This window comes from Mus caroli, chromosome 13 (genome assembly GCF_900094665.2).
Source record: "Mus caroli chromosome 13, CAROLI_EIJ_v1.1, whole genome shotgun sequence".
NCBI lineage: Eukaryota > Metazoa > Chordata > Mammalia > Rodentia > Muridae > Mus > Mus caroli.
Window position 1 is genome coordinate 90766589 of NC_034582.1, and position 24578 is coordinate 90791166.

General features: G+C 41.5%; 1 protein-coding gene across 2 annotated transcripts in view; it reads left to right on the top strand.

The window, feature by feature from the left end:
* Gfm2 (G elongation factor mitochondrial 2) overlaps window positions 1-24578 on the top strand; it is a 40137-nt gene that overhangs the window by 3768 nt on the left and 11791 nt on the right. For both annotated transcript variants that reach the window (XM_029468555.1, XM_021180110.2), the window contains exons 2-15: window positions 297-380; window positions 1337-1421; window positions 3448-3505; window positions 4030-4127; window positions 7267-7392; window positions 8290-8378; window positions 11204-11292; window positions 13228-13288; window positions 13486-13665; window positions 18100-18180; window positions 19019-19167; window positions 20580-20720; window positions 20803-20902; window positions 22646-22832. In XM_029468555.1, coding sequence (XP_029324415.1) covers window positions 318-380; window positions 1337-1421; window positions 3448-3505; window positions 4030-4127; window positions 7267-7392; window positions 8290-8378; window positions 11204-11292; window positions 13228-13288; window positions 13486-13665; window positions 18100-18180; window positions 19019-19167; window positions 20580-20720; window positions 20803-20902; window positions 22646-22832 — 1507 coding nt within the window. In that variant the 5' untranslated portion in view covers window positions 297-317. The remainder of the gene's footprint in view (window positions 1-296; window positions 381-1336; window positions 1422-3447; window positions 3506-4029; window positions 4128-7266; window positions 7393-8289; window positions 8379-11203; window positions 11293-13227; window positions 13289-13485; window positions 13666-18099; window positions 18181-19018; window positions 19168-20579; window positions 20721-20802; window positions 20903-22645; window positions 22833-24578) is intronic.

Sequence of the window (24578 nt, forward strand, 5' to 3'; positions counted from 1 at the left end):
TTCATGATGCATTGTGGTTTTGGTAGGTAAAATTATTAAGTAAGTTACTTTCTTTGTGTGTGTGTGTGTGTGGGGGGTATTTCAAGACAGGGTTTCTCTGTATAGCCCTGGCTGTCCTGGAACTCACTCTGTAGACCAGGCTGGTCACGAACTCAGAAATCCACCTGCCTCTGCCTCCCAAGTGCTGGGATTAAAGGCATGGGCCACCGCTGCCCGGCACAATTCTATTTCTTATATGTGCCTTACTGACTTACATATGTTTAGTTTTTTAATTTTGTTCGTCTCTTTTTTCATAGAGAACGTTTTAGAGGACCACGATGTTCACCAAATGGAGGATTTTTGCGGTGAATCATCAGAGAACATTCAGTGTGCACCTTAATGTAAGTGTTTCTTACCAAAATGGCTGTATTTTGACTAGTTATATTTATAACCAGAGACTTCGTATACAGCTCATCATTCCAAATTTGGTTTGCTCAGACTACCTTAATTTAATTGGAAATGCAACTTAAAGATGTTCTTAGCAATAAAAAGAGCATCTGACAACATGAAATGCTGTTCTCATGAGGTAATAAAAATGGCGAGTGTTTTGGAAGAGGCTGGAGTTTTTTCTCTCTTCCAAAAATGGCAGTACTTCATGCTCACCCTTACACTGCTAACTAAGGGTGTGCTTCTCTCTCTCTCTCTCTCTCTCATTCTGTGTGTGTGTGTGTGTGTGTGTCTATAGGTTGAAATACCTGTGAAGTAACGTTCTGTGCCGTTAAGTCAGGAGACAACATCATTCTTAAATAGTCGAGGTACAACTTTCTGTAGAGCTGTTGGAAGCCAATTTCTGAGGCAGGTTGACACTTGCCTCATGTTTCATGATAGCATCTTCCCTGTAAGCTTTATTCTAATACAAGATCTCTATGTATTTTGTTATCTCTTACTTTAATTATGCATTGCAAATATGAATCTTCAGGTGGAACCATGCCTTGTGTCACTCACCTGTGGGGACTGGGCTGCTTCTCCCCCAGCAGGAACTCAGCAGGGAGCTTTGGAGAGCCTGTGACCCAGGCCATGCAGGCCTTGCCAGGAGGCTCTCAGGTCATTTAGCTAGTTTAAAATTACTTAAGCAGCATTTTGAGGAATGTGTATTTCCACTGAAAAGGTATATAGAGATTCTTGTTCTGTAGTGGAGGCCGGCCTCAGGCTTAAGATCTTCCTGCTTCAGCCTCCTGGTTTCTGCGATTACAGGCATGTGTCACTGCACCCAGCAAGAATAGGTATTTTCTGTTTTCTATGTTTGATGTGTATCGCTGGAGTAAAATTAATGTCCATTTCTCTTTGTCTCTCCTAGACCATGTGTTACTGCAAAATAAAAGCAAATTTAAAACGATTAAAGACTCAGCTGCCTCTTACAAGAAACTACAGTTCCGCACCAGGTACAGATGTTAAATCCTTGTAGTTTACCTGAAACCTTGCTCTCGTCTTCCTTCTCGCATTAGCTTTGGTTGAAGAATCTTGCTTTTTAGACGTTTGCAAACTGCTTTAACTTGTTGGCTATTTTCATGGGGTTATGAGGTGGGAGGGTTTTGGTAGCTGTGAGGCGGATGGGCACCAGGGGAGCTCCCTTCCTCCTCTCCAGGGCTTCTGATGAGCTGAGCCAAGGGGGAGTGGGTGGGGCTAGTAGCTGCCTTCCAGTGTAGTGTGTGAATCTACTTATTTTTAGGTCACTGCTGATTTTTATGTTAGTATCTTTTCTGTCAATAGAGATTTACTAGAATAATTTACTTTGAGGAATTTTAGAAGAAGTTTGGGTACATGTTTATCTGGACTGTTTTAGATTCAAGGCATGGCTGCTAGACTCGGGAATGCCTGGGCACTGAGCTCGTCATTCCTGGTGGCCTGCTGTGTGTGAAGGAAACAAGTGGTTCTGATGAAACCTAGCTTCACTCTGCTGCCTCCTCCCACCAAGTTTACCATGTGCAGAGAATGAAACGAAACATTACTGATTGGCTGTTGCCTTACGAGAATTTATGAATCTCTTGGGATGCATTGTTAGTATGTATGCAGGCTTTTGTGCTCTGCACCTACTAATTTAACTGTGGTATGTACTTTGTCCTTTTGTCTTTAGACTGCCCAATGAGGGGTTTGAGTTTTTTGTTTGTTTGTTTGTTTGTTCTTTTTGGTTTCTCTGTGTAGCCCTGGCTGTCTTGGGTTTTTTAAATGTAAGAGTGATCTTATTTTAGAAATCTAAAACACTTGGTTTAAATAGCATGAAAAGTAGAGATTATATTCACAAGTAAAACTGTTGTTCCTTCAGTATAATTATTGAAACTTAAGCTAGCATAGAGTGATCACTGTGGACATTTTTCATGTAAGAAATAACCATAGGACTGTGTGGTGGTTCATATTAAAACTCTAGTACTAACAAGGCTGAGAAGGAAGGCTTGAGAATCTTTAAGTCCAGGCAGGACTCGGTACAAGACTCTGCCTCAAAAACCTTAGAGAAAAGCTGGGTGCTGTGCTGCAAACCTTTAACTACAGCATTCCGAGGAAGGAGGGTTTCTGTAAATTCAAGGCCAGCCTGACCTCCATCACAAGTCCCAGGCCAACCAAGGCTTTATAGTGAGACACTGCCTCATAAACCAAGCCAAACCAAACCAACCAAAGAAAACAGTAAAGAAATAAAATAAAAGAAGAAACACTGCTTAGCTATATGCAAGTATTGGGATCGCTCATCTTTTGACTGACTGCATGCAGACTGCCCGGCTATCTCTAATGGCGCCGGGCTGGCATTGCTGAGGGAAAGGAGGTTCTGACCTGCATGGCAGCTCACTAGCAGTTGCTCACTTGGAATTCGTCAAGACTTAAAAATGCAGGTTTACATGTCTTTCCTTTTATTTAGGGTCTGCTGTTACCTTCTATCATGTTGTTATGCACACCAATTCTACCGTTCTGTAAATAGAGGTGTATGTAATAAGTCACTGATTGAAAGCATCTGTTTGTTGGTTTGTTTTTGTTGGTTTGTTGGTTGTTGTTGTTTTTTTTCAAGATATGGTCTCTTTGTGTAGTCCTGGCTCTCCTGGAACTTACTCTGTAGACTAGACCAGCCTCAAACACATAAAAAAATCCACCTAGCTCTGCCTCCTGAGTGCTGGGATTAGAGACGTGAGCCTCTACTGCCTGGGAAGAAAAATCTGTATTGTTTTTAAGGATTTGATTTAGAAAGTTGTTCTGTAGGTGGGAATTAATAAAAGGAATTTGTATCTAGAACTTGTACCGTCAGCCACAGCTTTCTTCCTGCCTGGGAGAAAATGAATCCTATGTCAGTCTATGGTCTTGAGCTTGGTTTAGCTTGATCTGGAATGTTGTATATGCTTTCATTTATTTTGTATGTTTTCATTTATAAGTTAAAAGAAAAATTTTAATAATTTAACAGTTTAATTTGAATTCTTTTCCTATTAGGCATAGTAGGAAGTGATGTCAAGTCTCTTCATTCCATCATTAACCCTCCTGTGGCCAAGTAAGTACTGCCCTGAGACTGGCTTTCGAGAGGCTCTTGAGGAAGTTCACAAGTCTTCTCTGACAGCTTTACCAGTGACTTATGTCACTTCTGTTGTTTCTATATAAATGTTAGTATGTATCTCAAAAGATATTTTTCTCGGTTAAATATTAAGAATTTTTAATATAACAAAAATGAATATAGATTTTTTAAAAGATTGTGATTAGCCCTTTTATCACCTAGCTATTCTGAATGATAGTGTTAGATAGCATACATACACAGAAGTGGGTAAGGGCCAAGAGAGGGTGGTGGGGGTGAATATGGGCAAAATACATCACACACATGTATGAGATGTCATAGTGCACCCCCTTATTGTGTGTACTTAGTGTATGCAGATAATAGATAAAAAATAGGTTTTGTATTTGTCTTCGTACATAATTGCATATATAATAGGAGTACTAATCACCTTTAAAATTTGCACAGCATTGATATTTTAATTGAAATATGCACCTCATAACGCATACTTTTTCCTCCCTTTTGAACAGAATTCGTAATATTGGAATTATGGCACATATTGATGCAGGCAAAACCACCACCACAGAGAGAATTCTGTACTATTCTGGATACACAAGATCATTGGGAGGTTAGAATGATTCCTCCTGCCTCCTGCCCCCAAACCCCGCTAGCAAAAGCATCATTGGAAAAGGTTTTGGTTAAGACGTCAACTAGAGTGCGGCGTGGAGTCTCTGGGGTCTAAACTGTGACATTAGGATAAGGTAGCTGCAGCATCACCAGAAAGTCTGAGGCTCGGCTCAATCCTGAGTCCCCCAAGGCTGTCAGGGGCCTCACGGAAGGCTGTAGGACAAAACCATGCTTAGCATTAGGGGTTTCTTTCTACAAGAGCCACCCAAGCGAGAAGACTGAGTTACAGTGTCCAGGTTTCATATAAGGGACATTCTAGCTCTGAGTCCAAGCTATAATACTTTCCCAGTTAATAGAGTTTACCAGTAAGGAAGAGAAGGAGGAAGAGAGAGAAGGCGATGATGACTGTGTGTGTGTCTGTCTGTCTGTCTGTCCGTGTGTCTATGTCTGTGTGCCCTAGCCACATAGTTGACATACTTCTATTGTCTAATTTCTAGAAGGAAAAACCTGGAAAGTTCATGTCCAATTGTTACATGGAGAAGGAGATGATTTTGCTCTGCCTTAGCTCAGTGCTTGTTTTTGAAGGGCTACAGTCTCCTGCTCAGTTACAGCTTTTGCACGTTGGAGTTACTTCTCACTGGGCTCACACTTATGACTCCCCAGAGCAGCCTTTTGGTTTTATGTGCCTCAGTTTTTTCGTGTTCCTCGTTTGTTCTTTCACAACTCCATATGTGCAGATGCTGTGTTTTCATGCATATTCTCTTGTCCACCACACCTCCTGCTCAGTCCTTCTTCCCAGCTGATCCATTTTTTTTTTCATGTGAGCATGTGAGTGGGTGGGAGTAGAGCTGTGTGAGTGTGAGAATATGGGTGAGTATATGAATGTGTGTGAAAGGGTCTGTGAGTACGTGTGTCAGTGACTGTGTGTGTGTCACTGAGTGTAACTGAAGCTGTTACTTGCATGAGCACAGCTCAGGGCCTGCTGTTTTTTGTTTTTTTTTTTTTTTTTTGGTTTTTTCGAGACAGGGTTTCTCTGTATAGCCCTGGCTGTCCTGGAACTCACTTTGTAGACCAGGCTGGCCTCGAACTCAGAAATCCACCTGCCTCTGCCTGGGCCTGCTGTTTTTAAGTAATGCTGGTGAGTCCAAGGTGGGTCCAAGAGGCCTGCTTACGATGCGTTTCCCATTGGGAGCCACTCTCCTAGACCTTTGGAAATATAACAGATTGGATGCTTAAGAAAGAAAAGAACATCAAGATGATGGTAGGTTCTTAAACAGATGGCCACCTGGGTCTCCATGGTACTGTATGTTAATGAGTATCTGACTGACAGCATTTTGTGAGCATTGCCATGCTGCTGTCGCCTCATAAGTCTCATGATAGTCCTTCCCTCACACCCACAATTTGGGTACTTGAAGTGAGTGTAAAGTTTCTAAGTTTCAATTTTTAAAAGTTATAAAAGTAACCAGTTTTAAGTATATTTACAGTCAGCGTAGGTTAAGTATTCTTTATGTAATATGATTAAGATATTGGAAATATTCCAGATGCTAGAATGTTTTGTTTAGAAATATTTTCATGAACTCTACTGATTGGGCATTCCTATTCTGGAAATTGGAAATACTTCAAAGTCTGAAACATTAAGAACTGATTTTAGATTTAAGTTCTTCAGCATGGTAACCTAGAGTTTCTTTTGTTGATTATAAGAAATATCATGAGCTGAATGTGGCCGCACACACCTGTAATCCCAGCAGGAGGGAAGCAGAGGCAGGCAGAGCGCTGTGGCTTCAGTTCCAGCCTGCACTACATAAGTTCCAGGCCTGTCAGGACCACACAGCGTAGCTAGAGTTGTCTCAAATAAACTTCCTTATATTCCCTAATGTTGGTGTGTGTGTGTGTGTGAGTGTGGAGTGTGTGAGTATGTGTGTGTATGTGTGTGCTTATGAGAGAAAAAGAGTAATGGGAAGCTAGATGCCATTTTGGGGTCTTCTATTGATATAAGTACTTAGTATAATGGTATGATATCCTATATTCATGAATTTTGAATTTTAAAAATAACGTTCATGTATTTGTTGTCTATAAATTTAATCAGAATAAAAGGTATAATTCAAGCTGGGCGTGGTGGTGCACGCCTTTAATCCCAGTGCTTAGGAGGGAGAGGCAGGCGGATTTTTGAGTTCGAGGCCAGCCTGGTCTACAAAGTCCAGGACAGCCAGGCGATACAGAGAAACCCTGTCTCAACAAAACAAAACAAACAAACAAACAAAAATAAAATAAAAAAATAAAAAGAAAAAAGAAAAGGTGTAATTCAAGAATCATTTGAGTCAGCTTTTTCTTTTTTCTTTTTTTTTCCTTTTTGTTTGTTTGAGACAGGATTTCTCTGTGTAGGCCTGGCTGTCCTGGAACTCACTTTGTAGACTAGGCTGGCCTCAAACTCAGAAATCCTCCTGCCTCTGCCTCCCAAGTGCTGGGATTAAAGGCATGCGCCTCCACTGCTCGGCTTGAGTCAGCTTTTAGGATTTAAGCACAGGTTTATACTGAAGACTTGTCCTTAGGCCTTATTTGCAGATAACTCCCTGTTGTGGAGAACAGCAGTGAGAGAGTCTCTGTAAAGGGCAACTTGGGAGGAATGTTTTTCTATTCCTAATGCAATGTTGCTGCTATCTGGCTTTTTTGGATTGGACTGGCTTTTGCATCCTGCCTCATCTTGTCCTCGTGACAGCCTGGCAAGGGTAGTTCTGTTATGTGAGATTGACTGTACAGACCAGTACAATCACGGTGGCAGGAATAAGAATAGAGTTAGGAGGGAGTCTGGTGAGTGGACTTGAGTGAGCTCTGCCCCGCCTCCTAGCAAGTACTATGGCACACATAGGGAGCAAGAAACATCAAACTTGCACTAATGTGCAGGATGTGTAATTTAGTCGATTTAAAGACAAAAGAAACTTCCACAACACAATTACTAATCTGGCTGAAAAAGCTTTTCTCTCACCAAGATTTTATATAGCGAAACAAAGGATTTTAAGTATTGAACTAAGTACTTTTGAGTTGCTTTTTCTTAAAGCATACGAAGCTATCCTGGGGGTGCACTGAGACCCAGTATGATAGACTTGCTTTAAATTAAACTGTGGCCTTTTTTTCCTGATTAGATGTCGATGATGGAGACACAGTGACGGATTTCATGGCTCAAGAGCGAGAAAGGGGCATTACCATCCAGTCAGCAGCTGTGACTCTCGACTGGAAAGGGTATAGAGTCAATCTGATTGATACTCCAGGTACGTTGAGTCTTTGTCATCCCAAAGAAACTATGTCGCTTAGGCTGTTTCTGTGGGTTGTTTTTTTTAAATTGTGGTCAAAACCATTAAGTCTCCTATCTGAATTAATTTAAGTGTGTCGCTTCATCATATTTCCTATGTTCACATCACTGGAATACAGATCTCCAGAGCTTTCCGTCTTCTAGAACTGAAACTGTCCTTTAGTAAACAGCAATTCTCCTCTGTCCCCTCCCCACCATTCTGCTCTTCATGTCTTTCCAGGTGATGGCTCTAGATACCTCCTGTAAGTGGAATCACATCATGGTTACCTTTTTGTGATTGGCTTATTTATTTCAGTCAGTGTGAAGCCTTCACTTAACAGGAATCTCTTCCTTTTAAGGCTTTTTTATACTTTGTGTGTGTGTGTGTGTGTGTGTGTGTGTGTACTTGCCTCTCAGTATACATGAGGAATTGATTTTAGAATACCATAGTAGATACCAAAATTTGTAGATGTTTAAATTCCTTATAGAATGATATATTTTCATATAACCTATATGAATCCTTTTGTATGCCTACAGTATCTTAATACCAGTGACTACTGTATAAATAGTTGTTATTCTGTATTATTTAGAGAATAATGACAAGAAAAAATGTCTGTCCATGTTTAGAACAGACGCCTTTTTTTCCTGAATCTTTTTAGCCCATAACTGCATCTCTAGGCTCAGAACATGTAGGTACAGGGAGGTGACTGTCTCTCCCACACTTTGTTTGCTGTGAATGTGGGTGTGCAAATAGCTTCTTGAGACACTCCTGTCCATTGCTCACTTTGCTTGGGTACACTCGGGAGAGACATTGCTGGCCCATGTGACTGGTCTCGTTTGGTTTTGATGGTTTTAGGTGTCTCTTTTCTTTCCTTAGGTCACGTAGACTTCACTCTGGAGGTGGAGCGCTGCTTGAGGGTGTTGGACGGTGCTGTGGCCGTGTTTGACGCCTCTGCTGGTGTAGAGGTAAAGCCGAGGCTGGAGTGAACACAGCAGCAGCAGCAGTGTGACGTTAAAATGTAGCGCATATCTGGATTAGTCAGTTACAGCCCTTGGTAAATCGTAGCAGGCAGACTGGGGTGGAAGAAAGCTGCAGTTCCATAATGCAGTGCGACCTCAGATTGTTCCCAATGGAAGGAAAGTTAGGTTTTCTGTAGAAAATGCATGAGTGTTGGTATGGGGAACCGTGAGGAGCCTGGGATTCTGTTGATCTTAAACTATCGAGTTCCTCTGTGTGAGTGTCAAGGATTCTGTCCAAAGTCACAAAGTCACTAGGTGAGGGTCAGGGGACTTCAGTAGTCTACAGTCTACATGTAGTAGCCACCAGAGAGTCAACATCCCTCCAAATCCCAGTCTGTAGAGTGGCCTGAGAGGAGTCAGATGCCAGCTGCTCACATGACGTGCATAGTCAGAGCAATGGAACACTTTTTCTTGTGCAGTTAGCTCCTCTGTGTTACTCTGGAGGATGGACAGTGTCTATTTTCTAAGGCAGTCAGCAAACCTACCTTTCCTCCCTAGGGAGATACTGAGTAGATTGTTTGCTATAAAAACATCCTTAAAAGATAGTGTAGAGAGGACAATTAGCACTTCTAGCAATACACAGACACATGAATAATTATCTCCTCACAGGTAACGTAAAGATTCTTAGCCTTTTGGTGGTGGTAGCACATACCTTTAATCCCAGCACCCAGAGCCAGAGGCAGGTCGATCTCTGGGAGTTCAAGGATAGCCTGGACTACAGAGTGAGTTCCAGGATAGTACTACACAGAGAAACTCTGTTTTGAAAAACCAAACATTTGGGCTGGAGAGATGGCTCAGTGGTTAAGAGCACCGACTGTTCTTCCTTGAACGTCCTGAGTTCATATCCCAGCAACAACATGGTGGCTCACAACCATCTGTAATGAGATCTCTCTTCAGGAGTGTCTAAAGACAGCTATATGTACTTACATATAATAAATAAATAAATCTTAAAGAAAAAAAAAGAAAAGAAAAACCAACCAAAACAAAAACAACAACAACAAAACAGATTCTTAGGAGGGACTACAGCTCATTTCCAGAGTATCTGCCAACCACGTATGAGTGCCTGGGTTTGGGAAAGTCCTCTTTTAATAGTGCTTTTTGATAGTAGAGTGAATTATGCTTGTTATTTTTCTTTTATTTGTTTTTTTATTGCTTCAAACAGGGTCTCATTATGTATCATGTATGCAGATGAAGCTAGGCTCAAACTTACAGAGATCCACCCACCTCTGCCTCCTAAGGACTGGGATTAAAGGTGTGTGCCACTACCTGGTTTGTGTATAGGGGTGAGTTATATTATCTTTAGTGAGTTGCCCTTCAAAATTGGCTTTGTTGAATATATAATTCATATAAGTTCTGCCCTTAAACTATTTTAATTAAGTTGTAAAAATCAGTATCTTTTAAAAAATGGGACAAATTGACACAATACAGTACCCTAAGAAAGATAAAACAACTACGTGCTGTACTCATGCTCAAATGTTTGACTCCTGTCTGATCACAGGACAATGATTAGTGAGATCTAAGTGAGGAGACGTGTCAGGGACAACTACTTACAGCTTCTCAGAAATAAAACAAAACCAAGACCGTTTTAATGTAGGAATCATAACTGATTAAGGGTAATCTTGAAGAACTATTCTAGATAAAAGAATTTGGGTTTTTTTTTTTGGTTTGTTGAGACTGGGTTTCTCTGTATAGCCCTGGCTGTCCTGGAACTCACTCTGTAGACCAGGCTGGCCTCAAACTCAGAAATCCACCTGCCTCTGCCTCCCGAGTGCTGGGATTAAAGGACTGTGCCACCATGCCCGGCCAGAACTGGTTTCTTACAGCAGGCTTGAGAGGCAAATCTGGAGGGATTGCAGGTTCTATGTATTGATCTGAGTTATACAAGGTTTATTTCAAACTTATCTATATGCTTAGTCTGTGGATTTTGTTGTGTATAAATTTTATCTGAACAAACAAAAAGCTGAACATTAGACTTTTTATGCTTTTTTAGGCTTTCAGGCTGAATTAAGGATTCAATGAGGTACACAGATGTTTTAATACAACCAGGGTGTATTTATAAATTTAATATGTGCAGCAATGAAATCAATTAGCAAAAAAGCATATGTGAATTAGTTATAAATATAAGTAGTAGTCTGTCCTTCACCTTTACCCTATTGATTCACATGGACAGTCAGATACTTAAATGAAATGTGATTTTTATCATAATAGTGCTTTTATTATATTCTTATTTATTCCTCAAGGCAAAAATCCCTATTTTACATATTTAAAAAACTCATATTAGGAGATATGGTGGCGCCTGCCTGTAATCTCAGCACTTAGGAGGAGGGCGGAGGAAGATCTAGAGTTTAGAGTCAACCTTGCATGTAGCAAGTTCCAGGCCAACTTGGGCTTTCTGAAACCTGGTCTAAAAAAGTAATACTTAAAACAAATTAGCTCATTATTACATACTGGGAAACATGAAGTGAGGTAAAAGTAGGTCTCTTGGTTGTGACTTAAGTTCCCTCCTGAGAGCTCTGGCCATCTCCCAGATTCTGAATCACTCTGTCGGGGAACTTAGTTTACCAAAACAGAAGCACGGGTCTCAGGCAGTGTGAAGCATCTTCCAGGCACCTTCACCACATCCTGTTCTGCTCTCCCAAGAGCAAAACAGAGTCCCTGGAAATGAACTGCAGAGGTTCCCGTTCTCTGCCAGCATCAGACCCAATTCCACATCAGCACAGATTCATGGACCTAGCAACAGCCATGGGCATTTTCTCTAATTTTTGCTTTAGGCCCAGACTCTCACTGTATGGAGGCAAGCTGACAAACACAAAATACCCCGGATCTGCTTTTTAAACAAGATGGACAAGACTGGAGCAAGGTATTTGAAGGCTGCTTTGTAGGCTGTTATGGTTACAAAGCAAAGACAAGAACTCATGGGCTAGAGCTTATGTTTAGAAAAAGCAATTTTTCCTAAAAATATAATTATTCTATGGAATCTTAACAAAGCATCTCAATTGTAGTTGAGAACAATTGAGATGTTCTAAGTGGTGAGCCATCTGGGTCTACTGTAGCACATTTTGTACACTCTGGATTGAGTGTGGAGTTTTGCTGTTCTGTTCATTCTCTTCTGAGCTCTACAGCATTTAATACCCTTGCTCCTGAAGGCTGCTGTGATCTCCTGGTTGCCAGACTCAGAGAGTAAGGTTGATTCTTGTAGTTAACTCAGAGAATGGTGCTTTTCTGTCTTCTGATTTTCTTTAGATAGTTAGATTAGTCTTAACTGAAGGGTACTGGGAAGGGGAATGTCCTCTATGTGAGGCAGAGAATGATTAGTGCTGAAACGTAGCGATCATATACTGAGGCTTATGTGGAGTGGCAACCAAAATGGATACGTTGTTCTGGCAACAGAGAACCAGAAATATATGAAGGGTTTGGTGAAATGTGAATAGAAACAAGTCAAGAATGTTAAGGATTGTGGAGGAACTATGGGAAGACATCTTGGTCAGCGATGAGATGTGGTAAAAATTCAGCTGTCCTTCACCAGGTCTACTGTCCTGTGCCCCGTGGTTATGTGGCTTCCTTGGCAACTTAGTTTAAAGTTGATTATTAATGGCACAGCAACCTGTAACATTGGCTAGGCTCATGTTTGAATCTTTCCTAGTTGGGATTTCTTGTAGTCAATAGAAGCACTTGTTGATTGACTTACAGTGTCTAGTGATGAGGGTGATGCCTGGATACTAGGCTAGTTCTCAGAGATATCGGGGCCATGGATGTGTGTATCGTGTTGTTTTAAAAAGAACTCACACTAAATCCAGTTAACGCACCAGCATTGGTAGTCCGCTCCACCCCACCTCCAGTTTTTCCTGAAATGCCCGGAACTGCTAGCTCTCATTTCTCAGGTGGCTGGCCTGTAGAATGCCAGCTACTATTCACTCAGCTCATCTTAGCTCCATGAAATGGAAACATGAGAGACTTAAAATATACCAGCCAGATTTATAATGGTAAATCTCCAACCCCAAAATGCCCATGAAAAGAACACACACTCAATAATATAATTACAAACTGTACACTTAGATTAGACAGATAGATCACGTCACTACTCTATTGCCCAGCTATGAAATCCCTAGCTACGTGGGGCTTCTTCAGCACACATGGTTATGTTCCATTTTCTTCCTTCTTCTCCCCACCCTCCCCCGACCCCCACCTCCGTCCTCTTCTTCCTCCTCCCTCCTCTCTAAAACTTTCAACTTCATCTTTTCTTCCCACTGCCCAATCACAGGCTCTAGGAACCCATGATATATGTGTATATATAATTATAATATATAATAACGTGTACATATATATAATTTTGCCTATGTGCCAACAATAGCATTTGTACCATAGGTAGCCAGCCCAAATGTTAGCATGAAAACCAGCACCATAGCATAAAATACTAATACCTAAGATTAAAACATAGAACATTTGTCTGTCTGGGTCTTGGAAGAGAACCAATAGTTTATATAGCTGTAGAAGAAAAATCCTTAATTCAAATGAAATCTTGCATTTAACTGTAATTAATTAACTGCGTGACCTTAATTAGTATCAAAACTTAGTTATATGAAGCTTGCAATAATAACTGCTTAGGCCTGCACATGGTGAGATAATGGTAAACACTCAATTGCTGTCTGTTATCAGGTTTCTTTAAGATACTACCCTGTGGAAAACCGATGTAGTGAGCAGTTTGGAGAATAAAGGGGTCCTTTTAGAGAACATTCTTAAACCTGTTTTGAGAGGTTTTTACTGTGTTTCTAACAGATTGCTCTGCTTTTTACAGTTTTAACTATGCAGTTGAAAGCATCCGGGAGAAGTTAAAGGCAAAGCCCCTGATTTTACAGGTAATTGGTTAATAGCACATTTTGTAGTTCCTCATCAGTTTATTGTGGCATGCACACTTTAGACACATACTCAAGTCATGAGTAAGTACAGCAGAGATTTTGATTGAAACAGTGAGGTAAGAGTTGAGGAGAGTGGTGTACTGGTGAGTGCTGTCACCAGACTGGGGTAACCACATAAAGCTCACGCTAACCTACAGCTGCCAATTGGTGAAGCCAGAACTTTCCAAGGAGTGGTGGATGTCGTAAACAAAGAAAAACTCGTGTGGAATTCTAACTCTGACGATGGAAAAGACTTTGAGAGGATGCCCCTCTCAGAAGCGAGCGATCGGGAGCTGCTAAGGGAGACGATTGAAGCAAGGAACTCCTTAATTGAACAAGTAAGTTCTTTAGTTTAAAATTCCATGTTCAGTAACTTTTGGACATCCGTATTGTGAGACTTTATATAAAATTACATATGTAATATGTAAAGTACAGTGAATGAAAATTAGTGCCCCTGTGTCTGCCACCCACACCCACAGATGAGATAAGAACCTTGTTTCCTATTTGTCTCTCTATCCTTTTTAGTGGTGTTTATTTTCCATTTTAAGATTAATTAACTTTTATTCGTATGAGTGTTTTTCCTGTGTGTGTTTGTGTCTACAATACATATGTATAGTGCCTAGGGAGACCAAAAGAGGGTATTAGGAGCCTTCCGAACCAGGGTTATCGGATGCTTGAGGGCGATCTCTCTGGCCCTGGCTTGGTTTTGCCGTGTGCTGAGAGTTGAACTTAGGGCTTGTTAGATAGATGGCAAGCATGCGCTTTACCACTGAGCTGCACTCCCTGTACCCAGCATGTTATTTTAGTGTTAGCATGTGTTTGCATATTCTGGCCTTCTGTGTAACGATACTGTTTGTAGTTTTCCCATTTCATATTGTGACGGTGCTGGTCACTGTTGGTACCTGTAGCACAGTTTAGTTTTAGTGTTGTATGTTGTTCTGATACATAATTACAGTGTGATTTATTGTCTGTTTCTTACTAGATTGACTTAAAATTGTTTTTCTTTTTTGATATTAGAAACAATGTTGCTGAGTTGTTGTGGCATACATCTGTAGTCCCATTACTTCAGGGATTGAAGCAGGAGAATTTAGGGTCAGTCCAGGCTACATAGTGAGTTCCAGGCCAACCTGGGGTTATATTGACCTTTCTCAAAGAAATCAGGCAAACAGAAACCATGTTCTATCTCCTGTGCAATGTGGAAAACTTTCCTGAAAGGAACCTGCCTATCCTCTACTTTATCAGATGTCAGATTGCTTAGAAAAATTAAAGCCATCAATTTATTTATACTTATAGGTCTGCATTAAATCTCAACACTTTAATAGAACATAGCAATATTGTTATGTTGTAATATTTCAATCAATGTTTGTGGCAGTAAATAATACATGTTAGGCTTCTTGGTAAAGCATTTGAATATTTATAAAATATTTATTAAAGCATTTGAATATTTATAGTAAAGCATTTGAATTTTTTTTTTCACTTTAAAATTGAGTAGGTCTAAGTTTAAAACAAATGTTTTTTAAGACATAGTCTTGACTGTGTTGCCCAAACTTCTCTGGAGCATTCCATCTTACGCCTCATACTCTACCTGCTCAGTCCACACAGATTCTACCAGCATGTTCTATCGTTTACCTTGTATGGGTAGATATTTGTAGAGAAGTTATTTGCCATTTATAACTTTTAGTATTCACTGACTTTATAACTAACATAATGTTCCTGTTACTGGATAATACGAATTGAGGGCCTGGTGTTTGCTAGGCTTAAGGCTTTACATGGACTGTTTGATTTTTACACCCATGTGCTTTCCCATTTACACATGAGAAATCGGAACCTGAGAGTGTTTAAATAAGTTTTGCTGCTAATAAAGGTCAGAGCTGGGATCTGAACTCAGGACAGCATCAGATCAGAGCTCAAACTGCTCCCACCCTGCCAAACTGTTCCCTCCTCTTCCTCTTCCTTTTATTTTATTTATTTATTTATTTATTTATTTATTTATTTATTTATTATATGTAAGTACACTGTAGCTGTCTTTAGACACTCCAGAAAAGGTTAGCAGATCTCATTACAGATGGTTGTGAGCCACCATGTGGTTGCTGGGATTTGAACTCAGGACCTTTGGAAGAGCAGTCGGCACTCTTAACAGCTGAGCCATCTCTCCAGCCCGTTTCTTTTTTTAAGGCAGGGTTTTCCTATGTAGTCCTGGCTGGCCTGGGCCTTGCCTTGTAGAGCAGGCAGCCTTGAATTCACAGACCTACCTGCTTCGGCCTCCCAAGTGCTGTGTTCAAAGGCTTATGCCACCATGCCTCCCTGCTAGATGGCTTCTTGAGATTAATAAGGCATAGAAAGAGCAAGAGTAGAATTGACATTGGTCATGAATTGGGCACATAATTAGTTCTTTTTTGAGTGTGTGTGCGTGTGCAATTTTAATACAGAACAATTATAGGCATAAAGAAGGCGCACACCTTTAATCCCAGCCCTCGGGAGGCAGAGGCAGGCAGATTTCTGAGTTCGAGGTCAGCCTGGTCTACAGAGTGAGTTCCAGGATAGCCAGGACTTCACAGAGAAACCCTGTCTCGAAAAAACAAAAAAGAAAAAACAACAACAACAAAAAAGAAGGATCTTATAATCCAGATGTATAGCCAAAACATGCTTGTACATACGGCTTTTACTACAATGTGACAGTGTTTGGTGTGTATAGAGAAAATTTGAGGTATCAGTATTAATAACAGGTGATGATTATAATGAATAAAATTTAGAGAACAAGACCGCCTCAGGTACATTAGCTACAATCAGAGAACAACCCCACAAGTATGTATCGGTGTGTGGAGAACAGGTGTAATCCTTGTGTGCTGTGGCAGGGACACAGTGATTAGTTACAATATAAAACCACGTGAGAAGGGCTGGAGGGATGGTGACCCAGGTTCTGTTCCCAGCATCCACAACTCTCAGTTATTCCTGTTCCAGGGTATCTGACATTTTTTTCTGATCTACACAGGCACTAGGCACACATGAGGTATGCATACATATATGCAGACAAAACACTCATTCACATAAAATAAATATAAATCCTTTAAAAAGAAAAAAAGGAAAGGGAAGGAGACCATATGGGATGGAGGCTCCTCCAGACATTCCATTTGGGGTTCTACCCCCAAAGAATTAGAAGTAGTATCTTGAAACCAGTTCCTAGTATATTCATAGTAGGCAAAAAGCAGAGACAACCCAAGTGACCATCAACAGACGAGTGAATCAACAAAATATGGATGGACTGTTAACCCTGTCTTCAAAGGGAAGGGAGTTCTGACATAGGGCACAGCCTTAGTGACCTGAGGCCACTGTGTCAGGGAAGTACACCAGCCACAAATGCTTCGTGGCTCTGCTTTGTGAGGCAATTGGAGGATGCTCAGAGACAGAAAAACAGAATGGTGCTTCCCAGAGGCTTGGGCATGGGAGTTGTTTGCAAGTTTAAAAGTTTAGGAGCTTGGCAAGTGAACTTAATATTACTGAGCTATACCTAAAAATGATTATGATGGCAAACTGCTTTAAAGTGGCTTTGATGGTAAATTTTAACCACAGTTAAATTGCTCCTTAAATTGAGAACTAGAATTAGCTTTCTGTCTCTCAGGACTCCTTTAGAGGTGAAACGTAATGATGATAGTAATAGCTAATACTTATGGGCTGCTAACTGCATGTTCTGAAAGAATGATTGCAATTGGCTATTGATTGTCACTTCAGCCCTAAGAAGAAAGTGACCAGGACCAGCAGGTTGTTCTTCAGTGACAGGGTATGAGAAACAGAGAAGATAAAAGCTGGTGTATGGGGGTCTTGCATAAATTTTGTCTTATGCCAATCAAGTTTATTGAGAAGTACAGCATCTTATTTTCAGAGTGAAAAATGGCCAACGTCAGCAGAGAGCTAAGTTAGACAAGTTAGCACGGAGAACACAGCTGCGTTTAACTTCAAATTTCACTGTGTGCTCTCTGGGCAGGTTAGGTTTGTTTCTGCTGTGTCTTCTGTGCTTACACTTTAGTTTTCTCACCGAGCTTGACTATTTTGCTCCTTTGCACTATCATCCACAATTGAAACTGTTTTAGAATTATGATCGTGATTTGTTTTTATCTTTTGTCTAAGGTAGAGTCTCGATTTCTAGCCCAGGTTGCCTAGAAACGTGCAGTCCACCAGCCTCAGCCTCCTAAGTGCTGGAATTGCCGGGGTGTGCCATTATGCCCAGCCTGTTTTATTGCTTTGTTGTTAGCTGAATTATCTGTTTCATTTATGCAGATGGTTATGAGAAGCACAAACTAGTAATTACAGTTGTATTGTTAACGTGATACCAGCAACAGCAACTGACGCGCCTTACTTTGTGGAAGTAGATTAGGGCTTTCAGTTTGGCTACTGTGGGAAGTGTAGCCATCATATGCATTCATATGTTAGAGGAGTACCCGATGACTCATGATATGAGCTAAAAGACCCTCCTTTATCCCCAAACCAGCAGTCTACTCTGTGATTGTTGCTGTGGATGCGTTAGGCGTTTTCTCTGGTAACATGGAACTGAGTACAGCTCTGACTCTCTGTGACTTCAAGAAATTCACAGCACACCTTCAATTTCCAGGTTTTTTTCTTTGGGGAAACAAAACAAAACAGAACTGTTTTTTCAAAAGTTACAAAGAGTTGTTTGGCTTGTGCATGTCAGGTTAAGTAACTGACTTCAAATATTTCACTGGTGCATACATGTATGAAACTAAATACAAGTTCTACATGTTTGTCTTTCTTTACAGGTTGCAGACTTAGATGATGAGTTTGCTGACTTGGTTTTAGGTGAATTTAGTGAAAATTTTGATTTAGTACCAGCTGAAAAGGTAATGTGTTATTCAATTCTCTATACAAAATTTTATTCAAGTGAATATGGTTTGGATTTTCTTTTCTTTTTGGTCTTTGGAGAGTGTGTAAGGTGTATGTGTGTTAACATTTTATACTGTTGAAATGGTGGCTTAAAAATGAAAGTCACTGCTCCTGTGTAAGTACTTAATGCCAGCAACATGCTATTTCCAGATATGGTTTACAGACTTAGAAGTTGAATCATTTTTCCTTCCATGAGTTAGGGTCGGTTCATTTTCTCATAGCACTGGGTCTTTAATGGGTGTCAGCAGGAGGGAATTACCCAGGACTGGAAACCTAGCCACTCCCTAGGCTGCTGTGGTCCTGACTGAAAGGACAAGTACCTGCCGCTGCCACTTTACTGCCCCAGCATAATTCCTACATGGGTTCCAAAACAGCCTCATGTCCACAGATGCACGTAGCATGCATCAGAGCCTCTCTTTGCAGCAGACAGAGACCTCTACAGAGAACCACGGCTGGTCACAATGCAGAGCTCAGCCCCGGTGAATACAGCACTTCTTCAGTATTGTTAAGCAATATTTATTATATCTAAGGCTTCTCTACCTTCTGAAGCTTTGCTGTAGCTCAGAGGCCTCACTGTAATACTTATAAAGACTTTGCTGAACAAGAGACAACACCAGACATCCAGCATACTGGGAAGTGATTAACGTTGTAAGAAAAATAAATCCATGGAGAATGATGGCAGTGTGGTGCAGCGGTTCACAAGGGTGTTAGGGGAAAGCCTTTGACTCGAGAGATTCTGACAGGGACTAGGGAACTGTGCACAGATCCATGTTCACGCTCTCTCTTTGCTTTTAGTTACAGGCTGCAGTACACAGGGTGACACTGGCGCAGGCTGCAGTACCTGTGCTGTGTGGGAGTGCCTTGAAGAACAAGGGCGTGCAGCCCCTGCTGGATGCAGTGACCACTTACCTGCCGTCACCTGAGGAGCGCGAGGACCGCTTTCTGTAAGTGTGTGACCACCTGATTAGACTCATACGGCTGGAAAAACCAAGTGGGTCTTGTTCCCTGAAAGTACTTTAAAGCAGCCATTTTAAAAAGTGGTGGAGAGTGTCTCTGTACATGATACAAGGCCATGGTCATTCTCACTTGCGAAGACTTTTCTGTCCTCTTCTAGAGAAGAGTTATGAAGGTGGTTTCCCTGTGTGTATGGTTCTGCCGTCTCAGTTGGTTGTTTTTTTTTTTTTTAATTTTATTTATTCTATGTAAGTACACTGTAGCTGTCTTCAGACACTCCAGAAGAGGGCAGCAGATCTTGTTACGGATGGTTGTGAGCCACCATGTGGTTGCCAGGAATTGAACTCAGGACCTTCGGAAGAGCAGTCAGTGCTCTTAACCGCTGAACCATCTCTCCAGCCCAGCTTTTTATTTTTATTTTTTAAACATTCGTTACTCTTTTAGTAGATATGTTTCTATTCATCTAGACTTCAGGATTTTTCTGTAGTCAAAATATTTTGTGGCTCTAGAGGAGGTTGTTGTCTCGTGCTGTTGGCGGCCTCTGTAATAGATTGCTAACATCTGAAGTAGTGTTAAGCAGAATGGCCAAGAAGTGGGTTTTGTGTTACTAAGGACAGTAATGACTTCTCACATCTCGGAATTAGGAAGGCATGTGAAGTGAGCACGGACTTCACGCCAAGTGGCCTAATCCACGGGACTTAGTCTCACATCAGTGAAAGATAGGCGGTCTCCCAAGAGTGGTATAAACATCTAGTGAGTGAATGATGCTGGTTAAGCCTGAGGAGCAAGCAGTACTAGCTTGTAGAAAGCTCCTGTATTAGTACCATTAAGAAGGACTAGGAATAAGATGGGAAATGCTGTAAGTTAACCACACTAGAAGCGTGTTTAACTTACTTTGACTCATAGACTTCCTTGAGACTGATGACAATATCATCTTTCCTCAGAATTATGTACCCAATAGACAAAAATTGTCAATTTCAGGAAAATTCAAACTTTCTAAAATTTTTAATGAATGCTACTTTAAAAACATGTTTCTTTAAGCTTACTGTTTCTATAAACAAGCTCAAGTTTCTCCTGTAGATTAATGGTGTTATTCAGCTGTACACGGCGAGAGGTGAGAGGCTGAAGCACCAGCTGGAGAGAATAGTTACTTATCCTCAAGGGGTTCCTTGCCTTTATGGCCTTGGAAGATTCACTTTTTTTTAAGGAGAGAGTTTGTGCATTGAAGATGTTTGCAAATATGATAGTACTTGAAAGAGAACCCTTCTTTTAGTTTAAATATTTATTGGTAAAACCCCATTAGGTATTTTAGTCAGTGACGGAAGAGAGGGTTGTAGAAATGTTACCTTCTGGGCCTGGATAACTCTACTAAAAGATCTCCAATACCTCCTTTATCTTGCAGGCAGTGGTATAAGGGAGACTTGTGTGCACTGGCATTTAAAGTACTACATGACAAACAGCGAGGACCCCTGGTTTTCCTGCGCATTTACTCAGGAACACTGACGCCTCAGCTGGCTGTCCACAACATTAATAGAAACTGCACGTAAGGAGAAGGTTCGCTTATTTTCTAAAACTGCATTCACTTAGTTAAAAGTACTTTACTAATAGAGATCCTGGTTTTATAGGGAAAGAATGAGTCGTCTGCTTTTGCCATTTGCTGACCAACATGTAGAAATCCCTTCCCTGACCGCTGGAAACATTGCTTTGACAGTTGGGCTTAAACAAGTGAGTGACTGCATGGGTTCCACAGCATAGCGGGTAAATGTGATTTGTAAATACTTTAGAATAGATAGCAGCAGTCACAGACCATCTGAATGTCTATTATACAAATATGACGGCCTGTTTATCGAGAGAGTTGAATGTCATGCATTTACTAGAAAGAAAAATAGATTACAGAAGCCCACAGACAGGATGGATTATAGTCAAATCAAGTTCAACTCCAAGTAAAGTCTAAAGTTTATTTACAGTTTTTTATTTTATTTTATTTTATTTTATTCCCATAGAATCTTTGCCCATTTGTGTATTTGTGTGTGTGTGTGTGTGTGTGTGTGGTATGAGAGAGAGAAAGAGAGAGGGGGGGTGGGGGAGGGAAGGGGAGAGGAGAAGAGAAGAGAGGAAAGGAAAAGAAGAGAAGAAAGAGGAGGAGAAGGGGAAGGGAGTGGAGAGGAGAGAGGGAGGGAGAAAGGAGGGAGAGAGACTCTCTGGAGGGGAGGGCAGGAAGAGAGATTCTCTGTTTCTCTGTCACTACGTTTTCCAGGCTTGCCTCGAACTTACTGTCCTGCCCTGGCTGGTCTCAAAGTCCTCTACCATGCTTGCTGAGTGTTCATCTGTTTGGATCATGGCAGAAAGTTTGATCCAGCTTTACAGCTGGTCAGGAAGTGACGAAAGGTCTTTTGCTCAAGAGGGCTCTTGAAGGCCAGGGTTTGAGTTTCTTATGTTTCCAGTTCTGTCCTCAGCCCACAGTTCATCAGTGTGTGCACAAAAGAGGCACGACCTAGACATTTAGAGGGTCAGTGGAAGGAAATACTTGGTGCCAACTCAGGTTTGGGTGGGTTAAAACTGAGGACTTCTTTTAACTCAGCTTATTCAAGTTAGTTTTCCATTAAACTTTGGCATATGTTATATTGGGATAAAAAATGTTACTATAACCTTTTAACTCTTCATGATTAACTGCAGGTTTCAGAAATGTTTAGGAGAAAACGTCCACGGTCTGAATTTTGTACCTGGGGCGCTTTCAAGACTGGGTTTCTCTGTGTAGCCCTGGCTGTCCTAGAAGTCTATAGACTAGGCTGGCCTCAGACTCAGAGATCTTCCTGCCTCTGCTTCCTGGGTGTTGGGATTACAGGTGTGTACCTGGCTGTCCTAAACTGTCTTCTGTCTTCCTAAGGCAGCTCTGCTCCTTGTGCATATTTGCAGGAGCACTGCAGTCATTTGGAGAGCTGTGTACAGGAGAAACCAGCAGAGCCTTGATGTGAGCAGAGCACAGAGTTTACATGCAGTCTAAACCACGTGTGGCTGTGTCCCGAGCTCATTAAAATACTACTTTAATTCCATGGAGCTTTCATATAGTGTCAGCGTGTGTGTGTCTGTGTTTGTGTCTGTGTGTCTGTGTGTGTGAGGGAGGGGGTCAGGGGTGCATTAAAACACTTTGTGAGCTTTTATTGAACCTGCCTTGCTATAATGGGAAATTCAGGAAGATATATTTTTAGGCAGAGAGATATATTCTTAGGCAGATTTTTTTTTTTTTGCTAATAAACTTTGGTGTGTATTTCATTATTCGTTAGAATGTGTTACAGTGACAGTTTAGATTAGAGGTCTTACACAAGCTAAATGAGCCTTATATAAAGCTGTGAGACTTGTGAATTAGTTCTCTTAAGTTACAGTGAAGAGCATGCTCCACTAGCGTTTTGTCTGTGGTTTTGGGTGGAAGATGAGTGCTAGCCGGGAAGCTGTCCTGTTTGCTTTCAGACTGCCACTGGAGACACCATAGTCTCGTCCAAGGCCAGCGCATTAGCTGCCGCTCGCAGAGCCGGACGAGGAGAAAGGGAGCATGGAAAGAAGAGAGAGGCCGAGAGTCTGCTGTTGGCTGGGGTGGAGGTCCCAGAGCCTGTCTTCTTCTGCACCATAGAGCCCCCGTCAGTCGCTAAGCAGCCAGGTACCAGCAGGGTTGGTTTTTCAGTTGGTGTTTGTAGCCTATGGGAGGTAGTTTCAGCGAGTCCTCAGAAAACTTGTGTTTACTGCACAGCATTTCTTCTGCTTTGTCTCGGTTTTACTTGAGTCCCTCTGATGGGTTTGTTTTGTTGTTGTTGTTTGAATTGTGATTTTCTTTTATTTATTTATTTATTTTTCTTTTTTGGTTATGAGACAGGGTTTCTCTGTGTAGCCCTGGCTGTCCTGGAACTCACTCTGTAGACCAGGCTGGCCTCAAACTCAGAAATCTGCCTGCTTCTGCCTCTCAAGTGCTGGGACTAAAGGCGTGCGCCACCACTCCCCGGCTAGGTTGTGATTTTTCAAGTCAGGATTTGTCTATGTAGCCTTGGCTGCCCTGGAACTCACTTTGTAGACCAGGCTGGCCTTGACCTCAGAGATGCACCTCTGCATGTCTATGCCCCTCCACCCTGATTAAAAGCATGTCCCACCACTGCCCAGCTCTGTAGTGATTTTTATGAAATTTCAAGTATTTGGCCCCGCTCTACCCTCCTAATGTGTTAGATTAGTTAGGACATGATTTGAAATGAATTCACTTTCTTGCATCTACAATATGAGCCAGTTCTGATTTCCTGAAGACGTTTTGCCCATTTTGCGTTTTGCTTGCTCATCTTTCACCTTGTCTTGCTTACCTTGCAATGGCTCCCCTGGACTTCTGTGCTGTAGAAACTCTGGGTCTGAGCTCAAGCATCCGCTTTATGAGGCTCTCGGTGAGCTCTCACTCATGAACACCACCCAAAGACAGACGTTCTGGTGTCCTTAGTCCCCTTCAAACAACTTGGATGCACAGACTATGGGAGATCAAGAGCAACCTTTATTTCCTTTCCATATCTCCTAAGATGCAATGAGAGCTGGGCGTGGTGGCGCACGCCTTTAATCCTAGCACTGGGGAAGCAGAGGCAGGCGGATTTCTGAGTTCGAGGCCAGCCTGGTCTACAAAATGAGTTCCAGGACAGCCAGGGCTATACAGAGAAACCCTGTCTCGAAAACCAGAAAAAAAAAAAAAAAAGATGCAATGAGAGACATATCTGGCCAGGTGGGACTGTAGTTCATCTACCCAACCAGAAATCACATGAAAGAAATTGAAGTGTAGATGTAAGACCGCAAGTAATGAAAGAAACTGGGTCTTTTCCTGTTAGTGGCTGAAGGAACAGCATTTAGAATCAGGCAAATGGAGCAGGGGCTGGAGCAGGGGCTCAGTTAAGAGCACTTGTTCTCTCAGAGCCCTGAGCTTGATTCCCAGCACCCACATAGTTGCTTGTAGCTGCCAGTAAGTCAAATTCCAAGAGGTCTAATGCTCTCTTCTGGTGCCCTCAGTACCAGCCAGTTATGTCATGCATAGTATATATGTATATACACACAGCTCTCATACCTAATACATGTTTTAAAAAAAAATGTAGCAAAATCCCAAATCTGAAATGCATGAAATTTGAACATTTTCATGTCAAGCATTTCAGAAAATAGATGTCATATTATATTGCCATTTAAGCTAAAGAGTCTTAATGGGGTCTAGAGAGCTGGTGCAGAAGTGAAGAGTCTTAATGAGGTCTAGAGAGCTGGTGCAGTAGTGAGGAGTCTTAATGGGGTCTAGAGAGCTGGTGCAGTAGTGAAGAGTCTTAATGAGGTCTAGAGAGCTGGTGCAGTAGTGAAGAGTCTTAATGAGGTCTAGAGAGCTGGTGCAGTAGTAAAGAGT